This window comes from Ochotona curzoniae, unplaced genomic scaffold (genome assembly GCF_017591425.1).
Source record: "Ochotona curzoniae isolate NIBS_2020 unplaced genomic scaffold, NIBS_Ocur_1.0 patch439, whole genome shotgun sequence".
NCBI lineage: Eukaryota > Metazoa > Chordata > Mammalia > Lagomorpha > Ochotonidae > Ochotona > Ochotona curzoniae.
Window position 1 is genome coordinate 1 of NW_024467016.1, and position 25,424 is coordinate 25,424.

At 46.2% G+C, this 25,424-nt stretch overlaps 1 protein-coding gene across 2 annotated transcripts in view; it reads left to right on the top strand.

The window, feature by feature from the left end:
* Positions 1 to 25,424, top strand: part of LOC121168019 (DNA-directed RNA polymerase III subunit RPC9) — a 31,744-nt gene continuing 6,320 nt past the window's right edge. The window contains exons 1-4 of one of the 2 annotated variants that reach the window (XM_040997780.1): positions 7 to 61; positions 10,481 to 10,517; positions 12,899 to 12,997; positions 14,837 to 14,931. In XM_040997780.1, coding sequence (XP_040853714.1) covers positions 54 to 61; positions 10,481 to 10,517; positions 12,899 to 12,997; positions 14,837 to 14,931 — 239 coding nt within the window. In that variant the 5' untranslated portion in view covers positions 7 to 53. Of the gene's footprint in view, positions 62 to 10,480; positions 10,518 to 12,898; positions 12,998 to 14,836; positions 14,932 to 25,424 lie in introns of both variants that reach the window. The other variant, XM_040997781.1, reaches the window with a different exon arrangement.

Genomic DNA, 25,424 nt, shown 5'->3' on the forward strand with positions numbered 1-25,424 from the left:
CGGCGGCGGCGTCTTCTTCTTCCGCAGCCGGGGTGTCCGAGGCCAGGACGGCCATGGAAGTGTAAGCTTTGGGCCGAGATACACGGCAGTCAGGAGCTGCGGAGGGGCGGGGAGGAAAAGGCCTTTTCGCTCTGGGGCGCAGGCCGCCGTGACTGCGCCGTGAACCCCCGTCGCTCTCTCCCCACTCGTTTATTTACTGGTCCTTCCTGGGTCTCAGCGATCAGGGGAGCATGACCGGGTCTCCGAGCGGGGACCTGGGAAACCCTGGAGCCTAGAAGTAGCTTGGAGAAGAGACGGAGAAGGGTTGGAGCGGAGCCGTGCTTGGGGCGGCGGGGGCTCCTGGAAAGGGGCGGTGTCGGGGTTCGCTGGGGCGCACTTAGCCCTTGAAGGGGTGGACGCTGTGTCGGGGCTGGATCTGCTGGAACGGCAGAGAAGGTGCGCGCGGAAGTACGGGGAGGAAAAGTTTTAATAACTCCACGTGGTCGTTGCCCTGTTTCCTCGCGGTTCCGCATGCAGGCCGAGGTTTTTTTTGCTAATATCCTTGCGTGTGGCTTTTTACATGGGCGGTGTTAATTTGTAAGCATGCCTATATTGTGTTTTCTGCGGCACCTGTAAAACACTTTCCTTTAGGTGCTTTTTGCTTCATGATTAGTGGTTATGTGTACTGGTGTTGGCTTCCAGACTTTTTTTTTTAATAAAGATTTATCTGAAAGGCACAGTTACATAGGAGAAACAAATGGGCCGATCTGAAGCCAGGAGCTTCTTCCTGGTCTGCCACATGGATTCAGGGGTTTTGGCACTTAGGCCATCCTCTGCTGCCTTCCAGGGCGTCAGCAGGGAGCTATTCACCCATGGAGCAGCCAGGACTAAAATGGATCCCTTTGTGGGATGCCTGTTCTGCAGACAGATGCTCAGCCTGCTACACCAAGCTGGGGACCCCAGACTTTTTTTTTGTAAGTAGCTATCGGCATATAAAGCTGAAATGATGGGTTCAATCTCTTACTTACACTGTACACTCTGCTCTTATGTATTCTCTTTTACTAAAAATTGACCCACTAGATGAAGTTTGTAGCCAACCCACTGGTAGAATTTAATCTGCAGCTTAATTCATGTGTATTATTCCAAGATAAGCCACCATCATTAATTTCCTTCCTTACCTGCGTATTTCCTTATTAGTATACAAACAAGTTTAAAATGTGTACATTGTATTGACTGCTTTTTGTATCTGCAGTGGACTACCCAAGGCAACTAACTTTACAAAGAAAAACGGGTTCTTTATTCTCTAGTTCACGGTTGTGCAGGGTCACGGTCCAAGATGGAGCAGGCCCCATTGCTCCAGCTTCTGGGGGTGGCATTTGCGTTGGCAGAATTCTCAAGTGGCACAGGGCATCATGTTGCATGAAGCAGGGAATGGGCTTTAGGCGGTCACTTAGAATGCTGGGATTTCGTTAAGACCGATCTAATGACCTGATGCGCTATTTCCCAAAGGGTCTACCTTCAACTATCGCAACTGGATTAAGTTTCTACTCTTTTAGTGCCATTAACATAAGAGTTCGTGGACCAAACACTCAACTCATGAGCCTTTGGGAGACACTCAATATCCAAACTCATGTCTAAACCATAGTATACACTTTCTCTAAGATTCTCTTTTCTTTTTAATTAGAAAAGCAGAGTGAGATCTCTCATCTGCTGAGTCACTCCTTAAATAGCCGCAGTACCAGAGCTGGGCTGGTCTTCCAGCTCTCCCTCGTGGATGTAGGGTCCCAGGGATTTCAGCCATCTTCCACTGTCATCCCAGGCACACTCACAAGGAGCTGGATCAGAAGTAAGACAGCTAGTCTCCGTTCAGGAATGGACTTGAACCCGCACCCATATGGGATGCTGGGAGGATTAGCCCAGCCCCAGAATTCATCTTTTAAAAAGATCTTGTCGCCACATTCGTGCTTACCTGTTCCCACATTTCTGCCTCCCCTCACAGCAAAATGTTGTTTATCTCCTCGTTCCCTTGGCTTACCGTTGAACTCACCGGTGCTGCAGAAATGGCTCTTGTGAAAATCACTCGAGTCTCTGTCTTGTCAAATCTCAAACTGCTTTTCTGACCTTCCCTTTCCTGTTCCCTCAGCATCAGCTGGCGCACAAATGCTAGAAGCTCTCTTGACTTTGTGACAGACCCTCCTGCACTGCTGTCCGTGTCGAGGACTGTTTGGGGCCCTTTCCTTTCTAGGCTGCCCTTCCTGCCTCTCATCTTGGGCATCAAAGTGTTGAGGTTATCTTAAAGCCCTGGGAACCTTCCTCTCCACTTTCTTTCCTTGTTCCCCAAAAATATATTTCGGATCCCTTTTTCTCATTTATCCTGATGCTTAAAGCACCTTACCATTAACCATGCATGTCTCCCATACAGGTGCAGGGACCCCAATCACTTGGGTCACGTCCTCTGCTGCTTTCCCAGGCACAGCAGTGGGAGCTGGATCAGAGGTGGAGCAGCTGGGCCTGGTGTGATGGCTCAATGGCTAAATCCTCACCTAACATGCGTTGGCATCCCATGTGGGCGCTGGTTGGTGTTCCAGCTGGTCCGCTTCCCACCCAGCTCCCTGCTTGTGGCCTAGGAAGGCAGTAGAGAATGGCCCAAAGCCTCAGGACGGGAGGATGCTCCTGGCTTCAGATCAGCTCAGTTCTGGCCATTGCAGCTGCTTGGGGAGTGAAGTAGTGGATGGAAAATCTTTGTCTCTCTGTATCTCCTTCTCTCTGACTTTCCCATAAAAATAAACAAATCTTTAAAAAAAGGAGGGGGAAGCAACCTGGACTCAGATTCTCACCTCTATGGAATGCCAGCACTGCAGAAGGCAGCTTTATGCACTACACCATGACACTGGTCCCTTAAGCTTTCTTGACCATTTTTTTTTTAAGATAAAATCATCTTTAGATGAAAATATTATGAATGGGAAATGCACTCAGTATCCCTAGTGTACACTGTGCTGTAACTTAGCAACGAAGGGCATTGCTGAGAATATTGATTATTTCCTGTTATGATTCTGAGATGGACTAGGAGATATTCTTGCTGTTGTCCTAGACGGGAGAAGATCCAGCCTGGGGAAAGGTCAAATTCAGTATTTCAAGCATGGTTTCTCATGAATGTATGTACTTTTTTCTGTATAATAAAGGTTGAAAATCGTTAGGTTGAACCATTGTCAGCTGTGGATGGTCTGTCTGTAAAGTGTTTGCCCAATTTAATGCCTTGAGATTATTTTTATACATGAAACATTTTGTGTTCACTTTTCTTTCTGAGTTTAATAGACACAGGAACATGAACACTGTTGTATTTGCCATCTTTTTGAAATAGTGTAAAGATGTAAGGATTTTCTTTAAAAATGTATGGTTTTTTTTTTTGTTTTTTTTTTTTATCATCTTATTTGATTATGGCACAAAGGGTCAAGGGCTACAAGAAAGTGGGTAAGACTATTGTTTCCGCACAAATATCATCATTTCATTTCCCCTGTATCTGGTGTCAGGGGAGAAACAAAGAGAAAGGCCCCACCCAGCCTCCCACCCATCCCAGGTCCAGACATGGGGCATGCTCTGAGGGTTTTGTTAGTTCAACAGTTCTGAATTGCTGCCAATCTTGCCACTCCAAGCGCAATGAAATCTTTTCAGAATCCACTGGCTGACATAGTCTCTTCATGGTTGGGGTTCTGAGATGAGCAGTTCAATTGGAGGGATCTCAAAAGAAGACCTGATTTTTGTGTGAGTTTGCCAGTACAGGGTTCAGCCCCGTCAGTCGCCCCAGTCAGCTTGTGCACGTGCTGGTGGTTGCGATTGCTGGATCAGTTCTGCTTCCAGCCCTGTCTTTCATGTGAACTGATGGGTGTTGTAGTTTAGCCCAGTCCTACCCACTTCATACTCGGCCCTCACACAAACCAGTGGGAGCTGCAGCCTAGTTGGGGCGACTCCCAATAACTCCCACCAGGCCTGCCCCTACCCTGGCTCCCATGCTTGCCAGTATGTACTGCAGACTTATTCAGTCTGTCCCACATCCCGTTTAGTTCTCGCACATGTCAATGGGCATTGAAACCTAGTGCAGCCCAACCAACCCTACTATCCAGCCCACACACATACTGGCAGGTGCCTTTCTGTCTAGCCACCCTGCCCCTGTCCTGGTTTTTGTGCTCTCCAGTGGGAGTGGTAACCCAAGAGGGAGGTGCTCACTCTTTCCCTTCTAGGCCACTCAAACTTCCGTATTTTGCACTCTCCAGGTGGTTCTGGAGTTTAACTTGACAGAATTAGCCCCCAGTGCCAGCTCTGACTTCTGAAGCTGTGACTAAACCCAACCAACCCTCACCCACTCTAATTTATGCTTGCACCAGTATGAACAGTCAGCCCAGGCAGGCTTTTCCCTTGTTCTGGTTCACTTTAGGCCCTCAGGTGTTGTAGCCCTGCCTTGTTTGGTCTGTCCCCATCCCAACTCTTGCTCTCCTGTGGGAGTGGCTGTCCAGCAGGGGAGCCCTCCACATTCCCCTTGCCGTCTTTGCCCCCCGCTTCCCTGGTTCTTGTGTGTGCTGTTTGGGTGCTGCAGCTACTTCTGGTACAGCTCGCCTCACGTTTGCATTTGGTAATGTGCACTGCTTTGTGTTGCAACCAAACCTGGCCCAACCCACACTCTATTCTGGTGCTCAGATTCGCCAGCAGGTGATGTGAACTGGTTCAGCCTAGTCTGCCCCTGACCTATGCCAAATGTATGCTGGTGGGTATCTTCCTCTGGCCTGGTCTGGGTTGCTCCCTATCATGGTTCTTGTGCTCACCTGTAGGGGCTGTGTTCCGACAGAGGAGTTTCCCAAGCTCCATCATCAGAACCTCTCCCATTGCCAGATCTCGCACATACTGGTGGGTCCATGGGTCATCCCTCCTTGCTGGCCTTCAATCCATTCCAGTTCTTGATGTTGGATGTTTCACCCCAGCCAAGGCTCCTCCATACCCAGACACTGCTCACACATGGCTCAGTAGGGGCAGAGACCTAGCCTAGTCTGTCCTACATCTACCCAGGTTCTCCAGATGGTGCTGGAGTCTAGCCCGGTTAGGTGCACCTAGCCCCAGTCCACACTTGTGCCAAGGGAGATTGCAGCCATATCCAGACCAGAGTGCAGCCCCCAGTACGGGCTCCACACTCATCAGGGGGAACCCCAACCCAGCAAGAGTGTGCTTTCACAGCTCCCCACCTGCGCCTATTCCCAGCCTTAGATTATGCACGTGCCCGTGGTTGCTCTGACCCAACTTGGCATAGCCCCTTGCCTGTCTCAGCCTTTGCCTTCGATGCTGTGGCCTAGTATCCCTGGCTCATGCAGACTCTTTGGTGTAAGAGCTTAGCTTCGGAATGACCTGTGCTCCATCCTGATTTCTGTTCTTCCTGTGAATTGAGGTTTGCTTGGCCCTGCCTGGTCCACCTACTTCCAGTTGCAGCTCGGCCCACCCCACATCCTATTTTAGGATGCACATTCGGGTGCTGCTGCCTTGACCTGCCCAGACTGTTGGTTTCTTTACCCATAAGTGTTGGCAGGTTCCATGGTCACACCTAGCTCAGCCCATCACCACCCCAGCTTGTGAGCTAACCAGCAGGACTTGTATTTCCACAGGGTTGGGCCCACACTTCCCCCACAGAATCTACCCCTGGATCTGGTTCTCTCGCATGTTGGTTAGTGTCTTGACCCTGCCAAGTGTGACCAGTCCACTTTTCTACCACCCAATCAGGTACTGGTACCTAGCCCTGCCAGACAGGCCCCCAGCCATAGCTTTGGTGTGAACTGGTGTGTGGCAGTCAGTGATGCTCTATGCTAACAGCCCATCTCAGGATTCCCATGTGGTTTGGTGAATCAGTCTGACCCAAATAGATCTTATGGACTCTCCCCTCCAAACCCTCAGATCTCAGTCCCCATGCTTGCCAGAAAGTTCCGTGACCCCGTTGCTGGGAATCACCCAGAATTCATCTCTCATCTACACTCACACTGTCCTTATGCATGTATGTCCTTAGGAACAATTACATATTCTAAAAACCCCAGAGCTGCCAGTGGGAGGCCAGTAGGCAGAGCCTGGCACCACTTGGTACGCTGGCCTGGAGAAAGCCTAGGACTCGGTCACTGCCTGGCGGCAGTGACTTTGGCCTGAGTCCCCAGCATTGGGTCTGGCCTGGCTGGGGCACCCCCCACAGCCACCACACTGCAGGGAGCTGCTTTTGCCCCAACCCTATGGCCCAAACCCTTTAATTGTATGTTTTGTTTCTATTAGAAAGGTAGTTACAGAGAGACAAAAATCTCCCATCTGTTCTTCACTGTCCATATAGCAAAAACAAATGGAGCTGGGTGGATGGGAGCCAGTAGATTCCCTTGGGGCTTCTGCATAGTTGCAGCAGCCCAGAAACTCATACCATCTTGTGTATTTTTCTTCAGGCGATTAGCTGAAAGGGAATCTGAAGCGGAGTGGCCGGTACATAATGCATATAGCTTGCAGGCGCCACAGGAGGAGCCTAAGCTACAGCACAAGTTGTAGGCCCCAGGAGCTCTTTGATTTTACAGATGGACACTCTGAGATTGAGAACAGTGGGTAATGTAATAGTTCAGTACTGGGACCAGAGACAATACGGGTGTTTACTAAACAACAAGAGAATTCCACTGGGTCCAGTGTGGTAGCATAGCAAGGTATTCCTCAGCTTGTGGCATTGGCATTCCATATGAGCCCTGCTAGGATTCTCAGGTGGTGCATTTCCTATCCAGCACTCTGCTATAGCCCAGAAAAGCAGCAGAGGAAGACTCAAGGGCAGGGACCCCTGCAGTCACATGGGAGACCCCGAAGAAGCTCCTGGCTCCTGGCTTCGGAAGATCTCCTGTTTCTCTCTGTACATCTGCCTTTCAAATCTTTAAAAAAAAAAAAACTGCCACAGTTTAAATTGTTGATTGCGTCAACTCTCAGGTTGTTCTGTACCAAAAACATGACTTGAGTCAATAGCACAAATTGAACAGGCAGAATTTGAGCAATTCTGCTCGTCATTGCGTTGGTAACAGCCACTGTGTGTGAGCTCTTTGTGTTCGTTTGTGTGCTTTTAAGGAAAGTCAATAGATCCTCTTGTTCTGTTTATTCAGAATCCAGTTTCCCAGAGTTTGTTTTGATCAGTTTATCTCCACAAGTTAAGCAGATGTTAACAGGTTAAATTTCAAATAGCAAGTCAACTTCAGTCAACTGAGGAAAAGTTTTTCAAATCCCTTTATAAAAGATTCATTTAAAAAATTTTTTTTTTTAAATTGGAAAGGCAGATATACAGAGAGAAGGAGACACAGAGAGAAAGATCCTCCTCTGCCGGCTCACTCCCAAGGTGGCTGCAGTGGGCCAGAGCTGTGCTGATCCGAAGCCAGAAGCCAGAATCTTCTCCCAGGTCTCCCACGTGGGTGCAGGGTCCCAAGACTTTGGGCCTTCATGTACTGCTTTCCCAGGACACCAGCAGGAAGCTGGATAGGAAGTGGAGCAGCCAGGATATGAACTGGTGGTGCCCATATCGGATTGTGGCATGTGGAAGGCAAGAATTTAACCATTAGGCTATCACTCCAGGCCCCAAATTTCTTTTTTTAAAAAAGGGCTTAATTTTGCCTGAAAGAGCTAAAGAGATAGAGAGGAAGGGAGGAAAAGAGTGTGAGGGTTATCTTCCATCCACTGGTTCACTCTTCAAATGGTGGTAACAGCGAGTAAATGAGCTTTTCTCAGCCAGAGTCTGCAAGATACAGTGTAAATATTCGTTGTTCCCCCGGTTCTTAAACACAGGTTCATTTGACTAAATATGAAGGATTTTCCCTCCTTGGTTAATGTTGATTCTAGAAAAGAAGATGACGCTCTTCAGATTCTTAGCACTAGGAAGATTGACTCAAGTAGTTGGGTAGTAACTTGGAAGGGCCAAAGACACCTTTCTTTTAAATGAAACATTCTCCATGACGGAGGGAGGTGCCGTGGTTTAGGAATGTGGTTATAACGGTGGCACTTGGAATGGTTCCATCAGCCCTGAAGCAAAATAATGTGATTTATTTTTTCCCCCCAGTGAGCTGTTCCAGGAAGGGATGTTTCAATGCCTGTGTTTTGGAGAGCACAGTGAAGTGTAACTCAATTTCGAACAAATAAAGAAGGAAGCCTTGTAGGTTGACTTCCTGATTAAGTGGACAAAGATGGCATGTGGTCGGATATGTCATTTTCAATTTCAGATAAACTGTCACATACACTCATTGTGCATGGTACTTCCTTTGTTAAATAACTTTTATTATTCTAATTGGAGAGGCAGAGAGAAAATGAGAGTTAGCTGCCCCTCTGGCTCACTTCCCAAAAGCAGCCGAGAACTCGGTGCAGGGCCTCCATCCAGGTGACTGGAAACCCAAGTCCTTCTGCTGTAACTACTGCCTCCTCCATTTTGCGTTAGCAGGAAGCTGGAATCCAGAGCTAGACATTTGAGTCCAGGGCCTCAGATATTGGATGCAAACATCTTAACTACTAGACCAAATATTCACACCAAGGTGTGTGTGTGTGTGTGTGTGTGTGTGTTTAATTAGAAAGGCAGATATACAGATAGAAGTAGCCAGAGAAAGGTCTTCCGTCCACTGGTTCACTCCCCAAGTGGCCGCAACGGCCAGAGCTGAGCTGATCAAAAGCCAGGAGCCAAGAGCTTCTTCTGGGTCTCCCACATGGGTGCAGGGTCCCAAGGCCTTGGGACATCATCTTCTGCCTTTCCAGGCCACAGACAAGGAGCTGGATGGGAAGTGGAGCAGCCAGGATATGAACTAGCACTATGTGAACCATATGGGATGCAAGGCAAGGATTTAGTCACAAGGCTATCAGGCTGGGCCCCCATACCTGTTTTTTTGTTTTGTTTTGTTTTAATACTGTGTTCTTTGTGATCTCAACACAGTGGTGATCATTTGGGTAGCATAGAACAGTGAAATCATAGTTGTTGAGTCACTGGTGGAGTTTGGTAAACTTTATATGGCGATTTGGTTGTCATGGTGGCATCAGTACACTGACATGAGGTTTAGATCCATCCTGTTTGACCCATCTGCTAAATTTGCTGTATTTATTGGCTGGGAAAATTACCTTTCAAGTTGGCCCCCTGTGTTTGAAATTATATGCCATGATTTTCATCATTTTAGCCCATTTCTGGTTTTAAATATGCACATTTTATCAAATGCATTCAACCTGAATTTTTAGGTTTCTAATGACTGGCTTTCATTCATCCAATCCAGTCTCATTTTCCACAATTCTGTAATTATTAATACACCTCGGTTAGGTGTCTTACTGTGTAACCCTCAGAAGGTTACGAAGCTTGAGTTTTATCATCTGTAAAGTAGGAACCACACTGATAGTTGCTCGTAAGATTTTGGTAAGAATTAAGTGGGATTATGTCTTAAAAAAATAATAATCCCCACTATTGGAAATCCTACTAAGCACCTAGGACTGTGCTGAATTTAAGATTGGTTGTCTCATTTCATCATAATAGTTTAATGAGGCAGGAGGAGTTTGTGATGACGTGGTAGCACAAGTAGTAATGGTGATGGCAATCACAGAATGCTTGCTGTGTCTCGGGCTCTTCACACGTGTTGTCCTATGAACAGTCTTACAAGAGTACGCCATAATTGCCATTTATAGATGAGGAAATTTAAGCATATCCACACAGTTCATATCTATCCTGCCAATTTCTAGTGGATCTGACTTTAGAATCCATGCTGTGCTTCTGGATTGTGGTTTACCTCCATCTTTGTTGTAGCCACTGTAACACGTCTTTGTTGTAGCTCAGTGCCCCTTGTAAGAGGTAGAACTAGAATATGAACCCAAATTTGTCTGATTTCATAACTCTTGTCAAACTATATTCCCTCTAGACTGCTAAAACAATACTTTGGGGTGCGACGTGAAACAGATCAGTGAGAGCTGAATATTGAATTACATGGCTGTGCTTATATGCGTGCCTACACACAGTGATGTTGTCTGGACAGCTGTTACACAGGGGTACTAGGCTGTCAACCACTGCTTGAGCACACGAGCAGGAGCCTGTTGATCTGTCAGCAGCTAATGGGGTCTGGTGGGATGGGAAGAGGATATGGGTTCAGGATGCGGCAGCACTTGGCTTCTCCAGTTATTTCTGGCTCCGCTCTGGTTTATTGGCCCCTGTACCCTTTGTTCTTCCTCCCAGAACGCCTAACTTCTGCCCGTGTAGACTTGGAATGCATGTGCTTAATTACCTGCCTGGTGATGGGTAGGTGATAGGTTACACTTATAAAAAAAAAGGAAATCTGATACTATCTGCAAGCTGCTCGACCATGTAGTATTTAGGATATTTCTCAGTTTTAGGGTATAATCTCTGAAATCCTGAGCTGAGCTAGTGGGTCTTGGCAGAGGAGTTAGGTTGTGGATGTTTAGTGTCAGAAATGCTGTATGCCTGGACTGACGGTCGCCGCTTTCTCTCTTGCAGAAAGGATGCCAACGCTGCCCTGCTCAGTAATTACGAGGTAAGTAGCTCTGAAGCGCGTGGTGGTTCCCTCAGAAAAGTTGCCCTTCATTGTTCAATTTGGTTAGAAGTGACTGAATCCACCTGTATGTTTCACCTTTAAAACATGACAGATGGGGACCTGGCATGATGGGCTAATGGCTCAAGTCCTCGCCTTTCATGTGCTGGGATCCCATATGGGCGCCGGTTCTAATCCCGGCAGCTCCATTTCCCTTCCAGCTCCCTGCTTGTGGCCTGGGAAAGCAGTCGAGGATGGCCCAAGGCCTTGGGACCCTGCATCCACATGGGAGACCCAGAGGAAGCTCCTGGTTCCTGGCTTCAGTTAGCAGCCACTTGGGGCGTGAACTAGCAGATGGAAGACTTTTTTCTCTGTCTCCTCTTCTCTCTGTAAATATGACTTTTCAACAAAAAACAAATCTTTAAAAACAATAAGAACACAAACATGACAGATGGGACCATCTGTTGAACCTTGAAAAATTCTGTGCTTGGTCAGTTACACATAGTGCATCCTGGGCAGTGGGGAAGCTGCACTGACAACCTTCGCTGCGTTCCCAAGTTCTAGATAAACACTGGGGATGTCTTCTTGGGAAGGAAACGTGTGCCTTGAACCATTTCTGTCTGCAGATGATTTCTAGTAAGATGCTTATTTCTTTCTGCCTGCCGTTACCTATAAAATGCTTTTCTACATTGTCATTTTGATCTTTGGTCTCAGATGTTAACGTCCCTGTTTTGAAAGTAGAGGTTTAGTTGACTCACCGTCATAAGTGGTTCAGCAGGCATTAAGACTTGTAACTCGGGAGTGTAGAGTTGCCAGGGAAAGAGGAACGAGGTTCATGAGAGAAGAAACATTAATGAGACATTGAGAGTGCCTTTGTCTACTTGTGCTTTTTTTTAAGATTTATTTATTTCTTTATTTTTATTGAAGGGCAGATTTATAGAGAGGAGTAGAGACTGAGGGAAAGATTTCCCATCTTCTGGTTCACTCCCCAAGTGGCCACAGCAGCCAGAGATGAGCCCATCCGAAGCCAGGAGCTACTTCTGGTTCTCCCATGCAGGTGCAGGGTCCTAAGGCTTTTGGGCCATCCTCCACTGCTTTCCCAGGCCACAAGCAGTCGGGACTTGAACTGGTGCCCATGCCCATATGGAATCCCAGTAGATGCAAGTCAAGGATTTAGCCACGAGGCTATCATGCTAGGCCCTTGCCTGCTTTTTTTTGGAGGGGGGGCACAGTTACAAATAAAAAACGTGAGACAGAAAGAGTCCTTCCATCCAGTGGTTCACTCCCCAAATAGCTACAGTTGGCTGTAGCTGGACCATTCCGAAACCAGGAGTTTGTTTTGAGTTTTTCCTATGGGTGCCGACCTCTGCTGCCTTTCCAGGTCATCATCAGGTATCTGGGTCAGAAGTGGAGCTGCTGGGACTTGAATTTGTGCCAATATGTGATACTTGTACCACAGACTCTTTTGCTGTGGTGCTGGCCCCCTGGCTTACTTATTTCACGGAGTGTTTATTTATTTGGTACTAGCATCCGATAGAGTAATTTTAGGTATCAAAAGTTCTGTGCATGCACTCCCTGTTTGCCATATACCAGGGTCTGCACTCAGAAAAGAGGTCTGAGTCTTCATTGTTTGCCTTCTAAGGAAGGTAGTAGAATAAACATAGTGGACTATATTGTTTCTGTTGGTTCATTTTAAGTGGTTGCTTCTTATACTGGGAAAGACATGTTTGTTGATCCAGCCCTTGGAACCTCTGTTAGGATCCCCTATCTCTTTTGGACTTTTCCAGATATTTGCTCTTTTATCTTTTGAGGAAACCTTGCATTCATTGAGTTTCGTGTATTTGTGAGAGAACAGCAGGCAGCGATGGGGCTTCCATTGTGTCTAGTTGTAGTGTGAACCTGTGTTTTGCTTTGTTCTCTGGCAGAACCTTGAAACTGAAGACATCCCTCCACCGTACCATTCATGTATAAATATTTTTCTTTTATTGAGAAAATGTAACTTTTTTTTTCTCTATGAAAACTTCGTTTTTTGTCACTTGGCATCGTAATTTTTCTTTTCGAGAAATAATATTTTTGTGTTAGAGGAACATATCCTTTTTTCAAATATGTGTTTATTTTAGCAAAATTTGCTCTGAAATCCAGTGTATTTTTGATAGGAAACATTTGGTGTATTTCAAGTAAAATAACAGATTTGAGTTATTCAAGTTAGATAAGAGTATTTTTAAAAATCACATGCTTCTGGGATTCATATTTACTCCAAGCATTGAGAGGTGGGTTTGTGGAAAGAAAGAGGTCTTAAACCTCCTAAATTGTCTTCTAATGCCATTGACTTTAGGTATGTTTCTCAAATGTATTTATAAAGCCTTTTCTATTTGTCTTCCTAGGTATTCCAGCTACTAACTGATCTGAAAGAGCAGCGCAAACAAAGTGGGAAGAATAAATTTAGTTCTGGGCAGCAGAACTTGAATACGATCACCTATGAGGTAAGCCCGGGCTCTGGAGCTCTCCTTAGAGAACACGGGGGCCACTGGCTTCCTCTTCTCTGCTGAGAAATGGCTGTCCAAACAAGGTCACCTGTCACCTCACTGGAAGAGTGTTACCCAGTGTTTTTTGTCTTTATAAAACTGGGGGCGGTTTGGCCTAATGCAAGAGTTAACAACCACAGAATTAGAAGGAATCGTCTCTGAATGCCCTCCTTTTTTAACATATTTGGGAATCCCCATTCTGAACCACTCAGAGTCTGTAGTTGTATAGAACTCACGTGTTTCACTGAAAGCTGTTGTCTTCATGATTATTGTGCATCACGGGGAAAGGGTACAGGCGTCGTTCGTTTGTTAAGATTTACTTGAAGAAGGCAGAGCGACCTAAAGAGTAGGAGAGATGGAGAAAGAAAGAGATCTTTCATTTACTAGTTTACTCCCCAAATGGCCACAGTGGCCATAACTAGACAGACAAAAGCCACGAGTCTGAAGCTTCATCCCAGCTCCTGATGGGTGACTGTGGCCTGAGTAGCTAGGGCGTCTTCTGCTTCCTTGGGTACATTGGCAGGGAGTTGGATTGGAAGTGGAGCAGCTGGGACTTGGACCTATGCTCATACGGAATGTAAGCCGTTGTAAGCTGCAGCTTAACCTACTACCTGATGGTAATTTTAAATACTTTATTTACTCATCCATTGGAGAGGCAAAGAAAGATCTGTTATCTTCCGGTTCACATCCGTATGACTACATTGGCTTACATTACATTAAGATTATGATTATACATCATTATGATTAATGATTACATTACAATGACTTGACCCAGACTGAAGCTAGGAGCAAGGAACTCAGTCCTGGTTTCCCACTTGGATGACAAGGACCCAACTACTTGAACCTTCGCCTGCTGCCTCCCAGGGTGTACGTTAGCAAGAAGCTGGATTGGGGAGCAGAGGAGAGATGCAGGGTAACAGATGTCTAAGCCTTGGCCAAACACCTAGTGCTGATTGGTTTTTGAGCATTTTCCTCATTTCTTTTTTCATTTTCCTCATTTCTTCTTTGTCACTTCTCATCCATTTTTAAAATTAAGATTTAATTATTTTGGGCCTGGTGCAGTAATCTAGCGGTTAAAGTCCTCACTTTGCACATGCAGTTCTAATCCAGCCTCTCCAACTTCCCATCCAGCTCCCTGCTTGTGGCCTGGGAAAGCAGTTGAGGACAGCTCAAAGCCCTGGGACCCTGTACCCATGTGGGAAACCTGGAAGAGTCTCTGGGATCCAGGCTTCTGGCTTTGGATCGGCTCAGCTCTGGCCATTGCAGCCACTTGGTTATGAACCAGCAGACGAAAGATCTTTCTGTATCTCCTTGCCTCTGTAAATCTGTCTTTTCAATAAAAATAAGTACATCTTTTTAAAAAAAGATTTATTTTCATATTTTATTTTTTTTTAATTGGAAAATCAGATCTACAGAGAGGAGGAGAGACAGAGGAAGATCTTCTATTTGCTGGTTCACTCCCCAGGTGGCTGCAACAGCCAGAGCTAAGCTGATCCAAAGTCAGGAGCCAGGATCCTCTTCCAGGTCTCCTATGTGGGCGCAGGGTCCTAAGGCTTTGGGCTGTCCTCTGCTGCTTTTCCAGGCGATAAGCAGGGATCTGGATGGGAAGTGGAACAACTGGAATATGAACCGGCGCTCATATGGGATTCTGGCGCATGCAAAGTGAGGACTTGAGGCACTAGGCTACCATGCGGGGCCCTCATTTTAATTAGTCAAATGTGTATATCCCTTTGGACTCGTGACTTATGACTTTTTTTATCTTATGTTTCCCTCTTTTTCGTTTTTGTGTGTGTATAGACGTTGAAGTACATATCAAAAACACCATGTCGGCACCAGAGTCCTGAGATTATCAGAGAATTTCTCACAGCAATGAAAAGCCACAAATTGACAAAGTAAGTAAAAATTATCTCAAGTAGGACAAAAGTGACACATTATGTCAATGATAGCTCAGTAACTGTGCATTTATATTTTGTTGGCTCTTGTTCTTTATAATTAGAATGCAGTACCTCTTAATGTTGGTAATGATATGATAGATTAAATAGCATAAGGAACCTTCTAGAACCAGAAATAGAATATAATGGAGTCTTTTGTGGTTTTTGTTGTTGTTGTTGTTTTCATTTTTACTATCTAATCTTGGAATTTCAATTCATGCAATGTACCCCATCTTCCCCTCAAAGTATTCTGACTACATTGTGTGAAAATAGATCCACCAGTTCATATGCTTCTTCCGATCATGGACGTTTGTGTTTGCATGACTCAGTGGCAGCAGGTCCATTCGCATTGTAGTCATCGCTGCCGCCGCCACAGAACACTTTCCAGCTTACAGAACCGGAACTGTACCCATTCCTCGGTAACCATACGTTCTCTGCTCCCAGTGTGTGGCAGCCACCTTCTGCTTTCTGTCTCTTTAGTTGGACTCTCCTAAGTTCTTCATGTAGGAAGAATCCTGCAGCATTTTGGCTTCTGGCGTTTGACTAGTTCCACTTAGCATATCTTCAGGGGTCAGCCACGTTGTTGCCTCTGTGAGAATTTCCTTCCTTTTTATGGTGGAATTATCTCACACTTTGTTAGCACATACTTGAGCTGCTTCTGCTGTTTGGCTGTTGCGAATAACGCCCCTGTGCACACGAGGCCCGGTCATGTCTGACACTTTGCTCTCAGTTCTTTGGGATCCGTAGAGATCGGATCAGTGGGTCATTCCACTAGTTCGGTTTTTCATCTCTTGAGAAAACATCCTACTGTTTTTCCTAGTGACTTGGTGTCCATCTCCATAGCCTTGTCGGTTTCTTATTATTTCCTGTGGTTTCGGTAATAGTCATCTGATGAGTCTGCAGTGGCGTCTTACTGTGGTTGAACTTTGCACTTCCCCAGTAAGTACTGCTGAGCAACTTTTCAAGGGCATGGTAACTATTTGTATGTTTCCTTTGGAGAAGTGTCTTTCAACTCCTTTGCCCATTTTTGAATGGGAATGTTTGTTTTTTTATTGTTGAGTTTTAGGAAATGTTTTTGTGTGTTTTCCTCATGTTAATCCTTTATCAAATAAACGGTTCACAACTTTCTTTTATTCTTTTTTTTATCCCCCCTTAAGAGTATTTATTTGGAAGGCCATCTCAGAGAGAGGAAGAGATCTCCATTCATTAACTCATCCACAGATGGCTACCAACGCAGGGGCTAGGCCTCACTGAAGCTGGAAGCCAGGAGCTGCATCCCAGTCTCCTGCATAGATATCAGAATACATCTCTGCTGCTTTGCTATGCATTACCAGGGAGCTGAATCAGAAGCAGAGCTGCTGGAACTCAACAGTTCTCACTGGGGATGCTGACACTGCAGGAAGCAACAGCCGCTGGCCCCACTCCTAGTCTGTGGGTTGCCAGCACTCTGCTGATAGTACCCTTTGATATGTAATTTTTTTGTATTCTAATCTTTTGTTTACTTATTTATTTATATTATCATTTTAAAATACAGTTGCATAGCCTCCTGAGATTTCCCTTTTCCACTCCCCAATCCTCCCACCCCCGAGTTCTCATATCATTACTAAAGTATACTTCTTCATACACAGTCATATGTCCATCATTGTGGCCATGGACAATGGCAGAGAGTCCAACATCCTATTGTCAAGATATAGTAAACAGTTTCTTTGAGAGTCCATCTTTGATCTGGAAGTAGAGATGCATACTGCATTGTATCCTCACATCTGGATATGTTAGTCTCCATTACACAGTTACTGTACATCCTCTTAAATGAAAAGTCACAATACAAAATCAACAGGAAGAAAAATAGAAATTTACAATGCCAAGAAGTTAAATAACATGTTACTAGATATGACAGTCTCCATTACACAGCTACTATACATCCCCTTAAATGAAAAGCCACAAAACAAAATCAACAACAGGAAGAAAAAAGAAATTAACACCATGAAGTTAAATAGCATGCTACTGAATGACTAATGTGTAGCTGAAGAAATGCAAAAGAAAGTCAAGAATCTTCTTGAAGAAAATGTTGCTGCTGTATGATCTATGAGTCATTGAAGAAAGAAAAGGCGTTTTGGAGAGATGAAAATAACAAAAACATCAAAATTCATGAGATACAGTTTCCACTGATCTTTGTTGGTGAAATGTGTTTTCTGTAGGCAACAAATAGATGGGTTTTGTGTTTTTAATCCAGTCTACTAATCTATGACGTTTGATTGAGCTTAAGCTATTTACTTTCAGGGTTAATAGGAATGGGTGGTACTTTGGTCCTGTCCTTTTAGGAATGGGTTGTTCATTGATTCAGTCTTCTGTTGTTATTTTACTGGGATGTTTTTCACATTTGCCTTTGGTTTTGGTGGGTGCTATTTTTTTTTCTTTACCAAGAGAACATCTAAGTATCCTTTGTAGGGTGAGTTTGGAAGAGGCAAATTCTTTTAACTTTTCTTTACTATGGAAGAATTTTGTTTCATTTTCAAAGACAAAGAAAAACTTTGCTGGGTACGTTATCCTGGACTGACAGTTTTTTGCTTTTAGAATCTAGAATGTGTCACTCCATTCACTTCTTGACTGTAGAGTTTCCTATGAGAGATCTCCTGTGAGTTTAATTGGCATTCCTTAATATGTCAATTGATCTTTTTTTCACGTGCACATTGAAGGATCTTTTCCTTATATTCAATTGAAGAGAGCTTGATGATCATGTGTCATGGTGAAGATCGCTTTTGATCAGGCCTGTTGGGAGTTCTGTGTCCCTTCTTGCATGTTGTTTCCCAATTGGTGGATTAGGGAAATTTTCCCTTAGTATTTCATTGAATACATTTTTAAATCCAGTTTCTCCTTTTGCACCTTCTGTGACTCCCATAACTCTTATATTTCCCTTTTAATAGCGTCTTTCAATTCTTGAATACTTTTTTTGGGTCTGATCCAGCTCTGCTTCCAGCTTTTTGTTTTTTTCCCCCTGGTGACAGGAATTATCTTCTGGCCCATCGTGATAGCATAGTGGTTAAGGTCCTCGCCTTGTACGCACCGGGATCCCATATAGGTGCTGGTTCTAATCCTGGCGGCCCCACTTCCCATCTAGCTCCCTGCTTGTGGCCTAGGAAAGCAGTCAAGGACAGGCTAAAGCCTTGGGACCCTGCACTCACATAGGAGACCTGGAAGAGCTCCTGGCTTCTGGCTTTGGATTGGCTCAGCTCAGGCCATTGTGGCTGCTTGGGGAGTGAATCATTGGACGGAAGATCTTCTCTGTCACTCCTCCTCTTTTAATATCCATCTTTCCAATAAAAAGAAATCTTTAAACAAAAAGGGGGGGCAGTGTGATGGCTTAGCAGCTAAAGTCCTATCTTGAATGCACCAGGATCCCATATGAACATCGGTTCTAATCCCGGCAGCTCCACTTCCCACCCAGCTCCCTGCTTGTGGCCTGGGAAAGCAGTCGAGGATGGCCCAAAGCCTTGGGACCCTGTACCCGTGTGTGAAACCTGGAGGAGGTTCCTAGCTCCTGGCTCTTGGCTCTGCAATTGCGCTCACTTGGGAGTGAACCATCGGACGGAAGATCTTCCTCTCTGTGTCTCCTCTCTGTATATCTTATATTGTAATAAAAATAAAATCTTTTTTTAAAAAAAAGAAATATCTTCCAATTCAGAGATTCTTCTGCTTCATTCTTTTTTGGAGATTCTTCACTGTACTTTTAGTTTGCTCCACTGTATTCTTCATTTCTGATATATTAGCTTTCAATTCATTCATTTCCCGTGGGACATGTTGTTTAAACACCTTGAATGCCTGTATTACGTGTTTCTCGTTGTTGGTAAGAAGCTTTATAACAAGTGTTTTGAAATCTGTATTCCCCATTTTCTCAGTGTCTTCCTCAGTTAACTCAGAGGTTGGCATAGGGCTTGGCTCCTTTGCAGGGCAGTCTTCGGTAATGTCCATTGTGCCTCTGTCTTTTCTTTTGCTCTTGGTCATTGTGCTTCTGGTTAGGTGAGTCTTCTCCTTGGGGCAGGTTTCTAAGCTGTGTCACCCACAGGTCTATAGTTTGATTTTACTTGCTGCGGTTGGTACATGGCTCTTTGTTTGCAGTCACTTGTGCCACTCCCTCCAGCGAGTTCCAGGTCTGGGTTCTTATGTTAGATTTCCACCATGATCTCTATAGCCCCAGCTCCTAGCTCACCAGTCTCCGCCCGTGATCCCGTGCTGAGGATACACCGTTGTCTGTGCAACCATTCTCCCACTTCTGGTTCACGTAGTTTCCAGGATTAGGGAGGCACCCGCGTTCTTGCCACCTGAGCTGTCGTTGCTCTCTCAGAATCAGGAGCAGAGCTGGGATTGCCAGTCAGTCACTGTCATAGGAGATAAGGCCTCCCAAGGGTGTCCTTTATTTTCTCTCTCTCTCTCGTTCTCTCTTTAAAATTTATTATTATTGGAAAGGTAAATTTGTAGAGAGAAAGAGAGACCAAGAAAGGTCTTCCATCTACTGGCTCATTCCCCAAGTAGCCAGGGGTAGAGCGGAGCTGATCCAAAACCGGGAGCCAGGAGCTTCTTCCTGGTGTCCCATGTGGATGCAGGGTCCCAGCTGCCGCATTTCCAGCCCATCTCCCTACTCGTTGCTTGAGAAAACAGTAGAAGACAACCCAAATGCTTGGGCCCATGCCACCCTTGGGGGAGATCCAGAAGAAGCTCCTGCCTTGGGTTTGGGTCAGCGCAGCTGTTGGAGCCATTTGGGAAGTCAGCCAGTAGGAGGAAGACCTCTTTTTGTCTTTCTAAATCTGTAACTCTTGAATAAAGAAGTCTTACAAAAAAAAAAATATATATATATATATATATAGAAAGAAACCAATAATGATTAAGTATATAATACTGTTTTCTTCCAATTGCTTTAAGGATTTTTTTCTTATCTTTAGTCTTCTATAATCCTAAATTTGTGAAATCTTCAAGTTCATAGATTCTTCCATATTCTAATAGTAAGCCTACCTGTGAGGTTGGTTGGTTTGTTTCTGATTGTTTTTCAATACTAAGATTTCCATTTGTTCAGTTTTTATAGCCTGTCTTTTTCTTAGAACGGCATGTATCCCATTGCCCCATGTTGTAACAGCCAACAATTTGCTGACTCTAGTCTGGGTCACGATGGGCTTGGCATCTGTTAATTAGGTTTTCCCTTGAGAATGAGTCATAGCTTCCCGATTGAAGTGATTCTGGGTTTCCTGGGCGGTTTGAGTATTACATTGCCCAGATTCCGCATCTTGTTAAAAGCCTCTGGTTAATGTTGATTTTTTTTGCTTGTTTGTTTTATCTGGCAGTTCACTCAGTCTTGCCTTTATGAGCAAGGATTTCTTTTCTTTTTTTTTTAAATGGGAAAATGTAGTTTATTTGTAATTCTAAATATTAATTAAACTTGAATGTGCTAGATAGACTCTTAGGAGTAAATCTTGAGCTAGAAAGAGACAAGTAAATGATTTGGTCACACTTTTCACCGTCCTGTGTGACGTGGGGCATGGCAGAAGTTCACGGTGGCGTGGGAGCATCTGGGGAGAGAAAAGGGCCATTGTAGATTTCTTAGAGATTTTGTAAAAATTAAGACCCAAAGGATGCCAAGCAGCCCACTAGGAGTTAGAGAAGACAGTTCCGGGCAAAGGGTGGGAGTAAGAAGCCCGCACATGAGAAAGGGCATTGGACAAGGATTTCAGTGTCAATTTGATTTTTAAAAATTTTTCCCTGCTACTTTGGGTCCTCTGTGCATAGGCAGCTAGCACGGTGGTTGGCTTGCACTGTGCTCGGGGTCTTCGCTGTGCTGGTCTGTTTGATGCTTGCCGTCTGGGGATTGCTCTGCACATAAATAGCTCAGGGTAAACCTAGGATTTGTGTGGATGTGCATTGTGGCACAGTGGGTTAAACTTCTGCTTGCGTTACCAGCATCCCGAGTCAGAGTGCTGGTTTGAGTTCCAACCCAACTTCCTGCTAATAATCTTGGGAAGGCAGCAGAGGATGGCACGAGTACTTAGCCCCCTGCCATCCACCTGGGAAAGCAGCAAGGCTCAGAAGCAGCAGGCATTTGGGATGTGAGCCAGCGAATGGAAGGTCGGTCTGCCCACCTCACTCCCCGCTGTGACGGCTGTCTAAAGGAATGAACAGATGTATGTACATATTTTCTAAACCCAGGATTTATGTTGACTGAGAAGCCCATTTGAGAAATTCACTAGCTCTCCTCTCTGGTATTCTTCTCAATCTCTGTGACCCACCTAGGAATGCCCCTCCTCCCTCCCTTGTTTTTGGTCCTTTCCCTACAAATACTGGGTTTTTCTTAGTTTTAACTGTGCTGTGTGTGTGGTTGTCACTTGGGACAAAGTAGGGAGAGAGGAAAGTGGGAAGGACAACAGAGATGGCTATTCGGTACTCTGAAGCAGGAGGTTGCCCGAGCTGGCCGCACCTGCTGCCGGCCCTCCCCCCGAGGAGCTGTCCTGGAGCTGGCCCTCCCCCTGAGGAGCTGGCCGCACCTGCTGCCGGCCCTCCCCCCGAGGAGCTGCCCTGGAGCTTCACAGATATCCAGATCTCAAGGGTTCCTATTCTTGATCTTCTGGTTAGGAAGTTGGTTGGTTCCATTTGTTCAGTGCAGCCACTGCCGCAGCTCTGTCAAGGCCTGCCCTAGGCACAAAGCCCTGAGAGAAGAGGGAAGAAGTTTCCAAGACCTTCTGTCGAGTTTCCTTTCGAGCTGTGCTTTTTTGTGTTTTTTATTTGAAAGAGCTCCAGAGAGGGGGAGGGAGACCGAGAGGACTGCAGTCTGCTGGTGCGTTTCACAAACAGCCGCTGCGACCAGAGTTGTGCCGCTTCAGAGCCAGGAGCCAGGAACTTTACCCATTCCTCTGCGTGGGCACAGGGGCCCGAGCACTTGGAGCATCCTCTGTTGCTTTCCCAGGCACACGAGCAGGAGGCTGGATGGGAAGTGGAGCAGCCAGGACTAGAACTAGTGCTCCTAGGAGGTGCTGGCACCGCACACTATAGCTTAGTCCACTGTGCCATAGTGCTGACCTCTCGTGGCTGATTCGGTAAGGCTCTTCTCAGCAATTTGAGCTCATGTTTGGCATCGTAATCGCTTTCTCTCTTTATCCACATTTGTAGTGGACCTGGCTGTGGTTCAGTAAATCTACAAATAGTAATTGCCGAGCGAACTCATGGTATGGATCTATGATCTGTAAAGCAGGTTATAATCCTTTCAGACAAGGATTAAGTAAAGCTCCCTTTTTCCATTTGCAATCCCCAAATTGAGGATTTTTAAAATCCTTTCTGACCTTTTTAATCTCTCCCTTTTTTATTAAATAGTTGATTCCTTGACCGGCAGGAGCAGGAGCTGGAGGCAGTGTTATACAACAGCCAGTAGAGGGAGCCAGCAGGCTGTTGTCCGTGTATCGGCTCTGGCTTCTCCAGCTGGTAGCAGCCATTTGGAATTAAAGCAGCCTTGGTGCCTGGTGACCCAGGAAGCTCTTTACCAAATAACTGGACCATCTTTGCTAGCCAGTGCTTTTCTTTTAAAAAAAAAAAAAAAAGATTTATTTTAATTTGGAAGGCAGATTTACAGAGGAAGAAGAGTCGGAGATTTTCTTCTAGCCTCTGGTTCACTTCCCCGTTGGCCGCAGCAGCTGGAGCTGGGCTAGTCTGAAGCCAGAAGCCTGGGGCTTTTGCTGAGTCTCCCACATGGGCACAGGAGCCCAAGGAACAGGGTTTTCTTTCACTGCTTTCCCAAGGACATTGGCAAAGAGCTGAATCAGAAGTAGGACAGCTAGGATGCTAGGATGCCAGCATGCCCATATGGGATGCTAGCGTTGCAGGCTGAAGTTTAACCTGCAGTACAGCACTGGCCTCACTGGTGCAGTTTGAGACAAGAATCACACAGGGCACGCATACACCACACACACACACACACACACACAAAAAAACCTTGGAAAGAACGGGGAGGGGAGCAAAACTTAAAAAACAATCTCATTTATGATTTATTTAAAGATTTAATTGACAGGCAAAATTACAAAGAGAGCAGTGGATGACAGCAAGCTGGACAAGTGACCAGATGTCCATCTTCTTTTTTTTAAAGATTTATTTATTTTTATTTGAAAGGCAGATACACAAAGAGGAGGAGAGACAGAGAGGAAGATCTTCCATTCGATGGTTCACTCTCCAAGCGGCCACAACAGCTGGAGCTAAGCCAATCCAAAGCCAGGAGCCTCTTCTGGGTCTCCCACTTGGGTGCAGGGTCCCAAGGCTTTGGGCCGTCCTCGACTGCTTTCCCAGGCCACAGGCAGGGAGCTGGATGGGAAGCAGGGTCGTCAGGATATGAACTGGCATCCATATGGGATCCCGGCGTGTTCAAGGCAAGAACTTTAACCACTGTATCACCACGCCGGGCCCCAGATGTCCATCTTTTAAAAGCTACTTTATAGGGCTGGCATTGTGAGTAAAGCCACTGCCTGGCGTCCCACATGAACACCCTTTGAGTCTTTGCTGCTCCGCTTCCAATCCCATTTCCTGCTAACGTGCCGGGAAAAGCGGCAGAAGGCGGCCACATGCTTGGGTTCCTGCCAGCCACGTGAAGGATGCAGCTGGAGATCCTGGCTTCAGCCTGGCCCAGCAGTGGCCCTTTGGAGAGTTAACCACTGATCTAAATTCTTGTTCCCTCTTCCCCCCGCTGGCTCTGTAACTCGGCCTTTCAAATAAATGAAATCTTCAAAACAGGAGATAGTTTGTGAGAGTCAAAGTAGATTGAGAAAGGAGCTGACCTCTAAGGATTGAAGCCGTGACCCTGTGACGAGGAGGTTGAGTGGCCCACTGAAGTGGTGAGGAGAGCAACAGATGTCTGGAAAGAACCATTAAACATGCTTGGTGAGTACAGGGGGTGGGTAAGGAGGACAGGCACCCCTCAGGCTGTTGGCCTGGAGGTTTGGCTCTTCACCAAAGTGGAGGCCACTGGGCCCTACTAAGAATAGTCCTGTCTTTGGTACAAGGAGCTGAGTGCAGTGAGTCGGCGGGGGCCAGCACTGTGTCACTGTGTGTTAAGCCTCAGCCTACAGGACCCTGTGAGCGCTGGTTCACCTCCTGGCTGCTCCACTTCCACTCCAGCTCTCTGCTAATGCTCCTGGGAAAGCAGCAGAAGATGACCCAAGTGCTTGGGTCCCTGCAGCCACATGGGAGGCCTGAAAGAAGCTCCTGGCCTCCATCCGACCCATCTGGGGAGTGCACGGTGGATGGAAGACCGCCATCTCTGTAACTCTGCCTTCCACATGCATTAATGACGAACAAATCTCTGAAGTAAATAAATCTTCGGGAGGAAGATAAAGATGAAGCGGGAGGCAAGAAAGAAGAAACATGAGGGGTCGGAGGATGTTTGTGGGGTGTGCGGTTCTGTGAGTGTACCCCGGTTGGCGGAAGGTCAGGGAGCTTGCTTGGTTGTCTTGACCCAGAATTGGGGTGTTGGCAGGAAGTAGTGGTGAATGTTTTTGTTGCTAGAAGGCTCATGAGATGGCCTGGGGTGATGGCTCAGTGGCTAAATCCTCACCTTGCAAACGCCACGGTCCCACATGGGTGCTGGTCCGTGTCGAGGATGGCCTAAAGCCTTGGGACCCTGCACCCTGAGGAAGGCCCAGAAGAGGCTCCCAGCTCCCGGCTTTGGATTGGCTCAGCTCCAGCCATTGCAGCCACTTGGGGAGTGAAGATATTTCTCTTTTTCTTCTTCTCTTTGCAAATCTATTCTGCCTTTCCAATAAAAAAAAAAAGTTCACGAACTCCTTCGTGTGAGTAAGGACATTTCCGGGAGTTGAAACTGCGCTCCGGAGCTTTGATTCAGAGCTGGGATGCTCATTCATTTCACTGTCGGTCTCTGTTTCTACACTTGGCTCCGTTCTCTGTTGCTGTTGGGGGAAGATGGTTAGCAAACACCTGTAATTTTGTTTCGCATGGAGATTCAGGCTTTCCTACGCAGGCCATGGCTGGGGCAGCGCAGCCCCCCTCGCCTCCTCACCAGGTCCTTACGCCATTCGCTGCCTGTTATCCCATTTCACATCCAACCTCCCAGGCTGCTCCCTCAGAAGACTGTTCGCATTGAATCCGTCTCCCTTGGACTCCTTTCAGATTGGCTCCCCTCCTCCCACACACATCACTGTGGTCTCCGTGGAACAAGAGCCCCATTCACGGGACCCTGGCCTCTCTGCTGCAGTTTCAGCCTCCCGCCACTTGGGGTCCCCTAGTCAGCAGACACCGGATCGCCGCGTTCCTCGGGGCGGGAGGCGCTTTCTTCCTCCAGTCAGTCCTCAGTCCTTAGCACCCACTCCTCAGCACGGCTGTCATTCTGCCCAGCTGCTTGCACACACACACCACCAGTAACCAAAAATCTTCGTTGGTAATAGTCTGTTTTCTCATCTGCTGCCATAAACAAACTC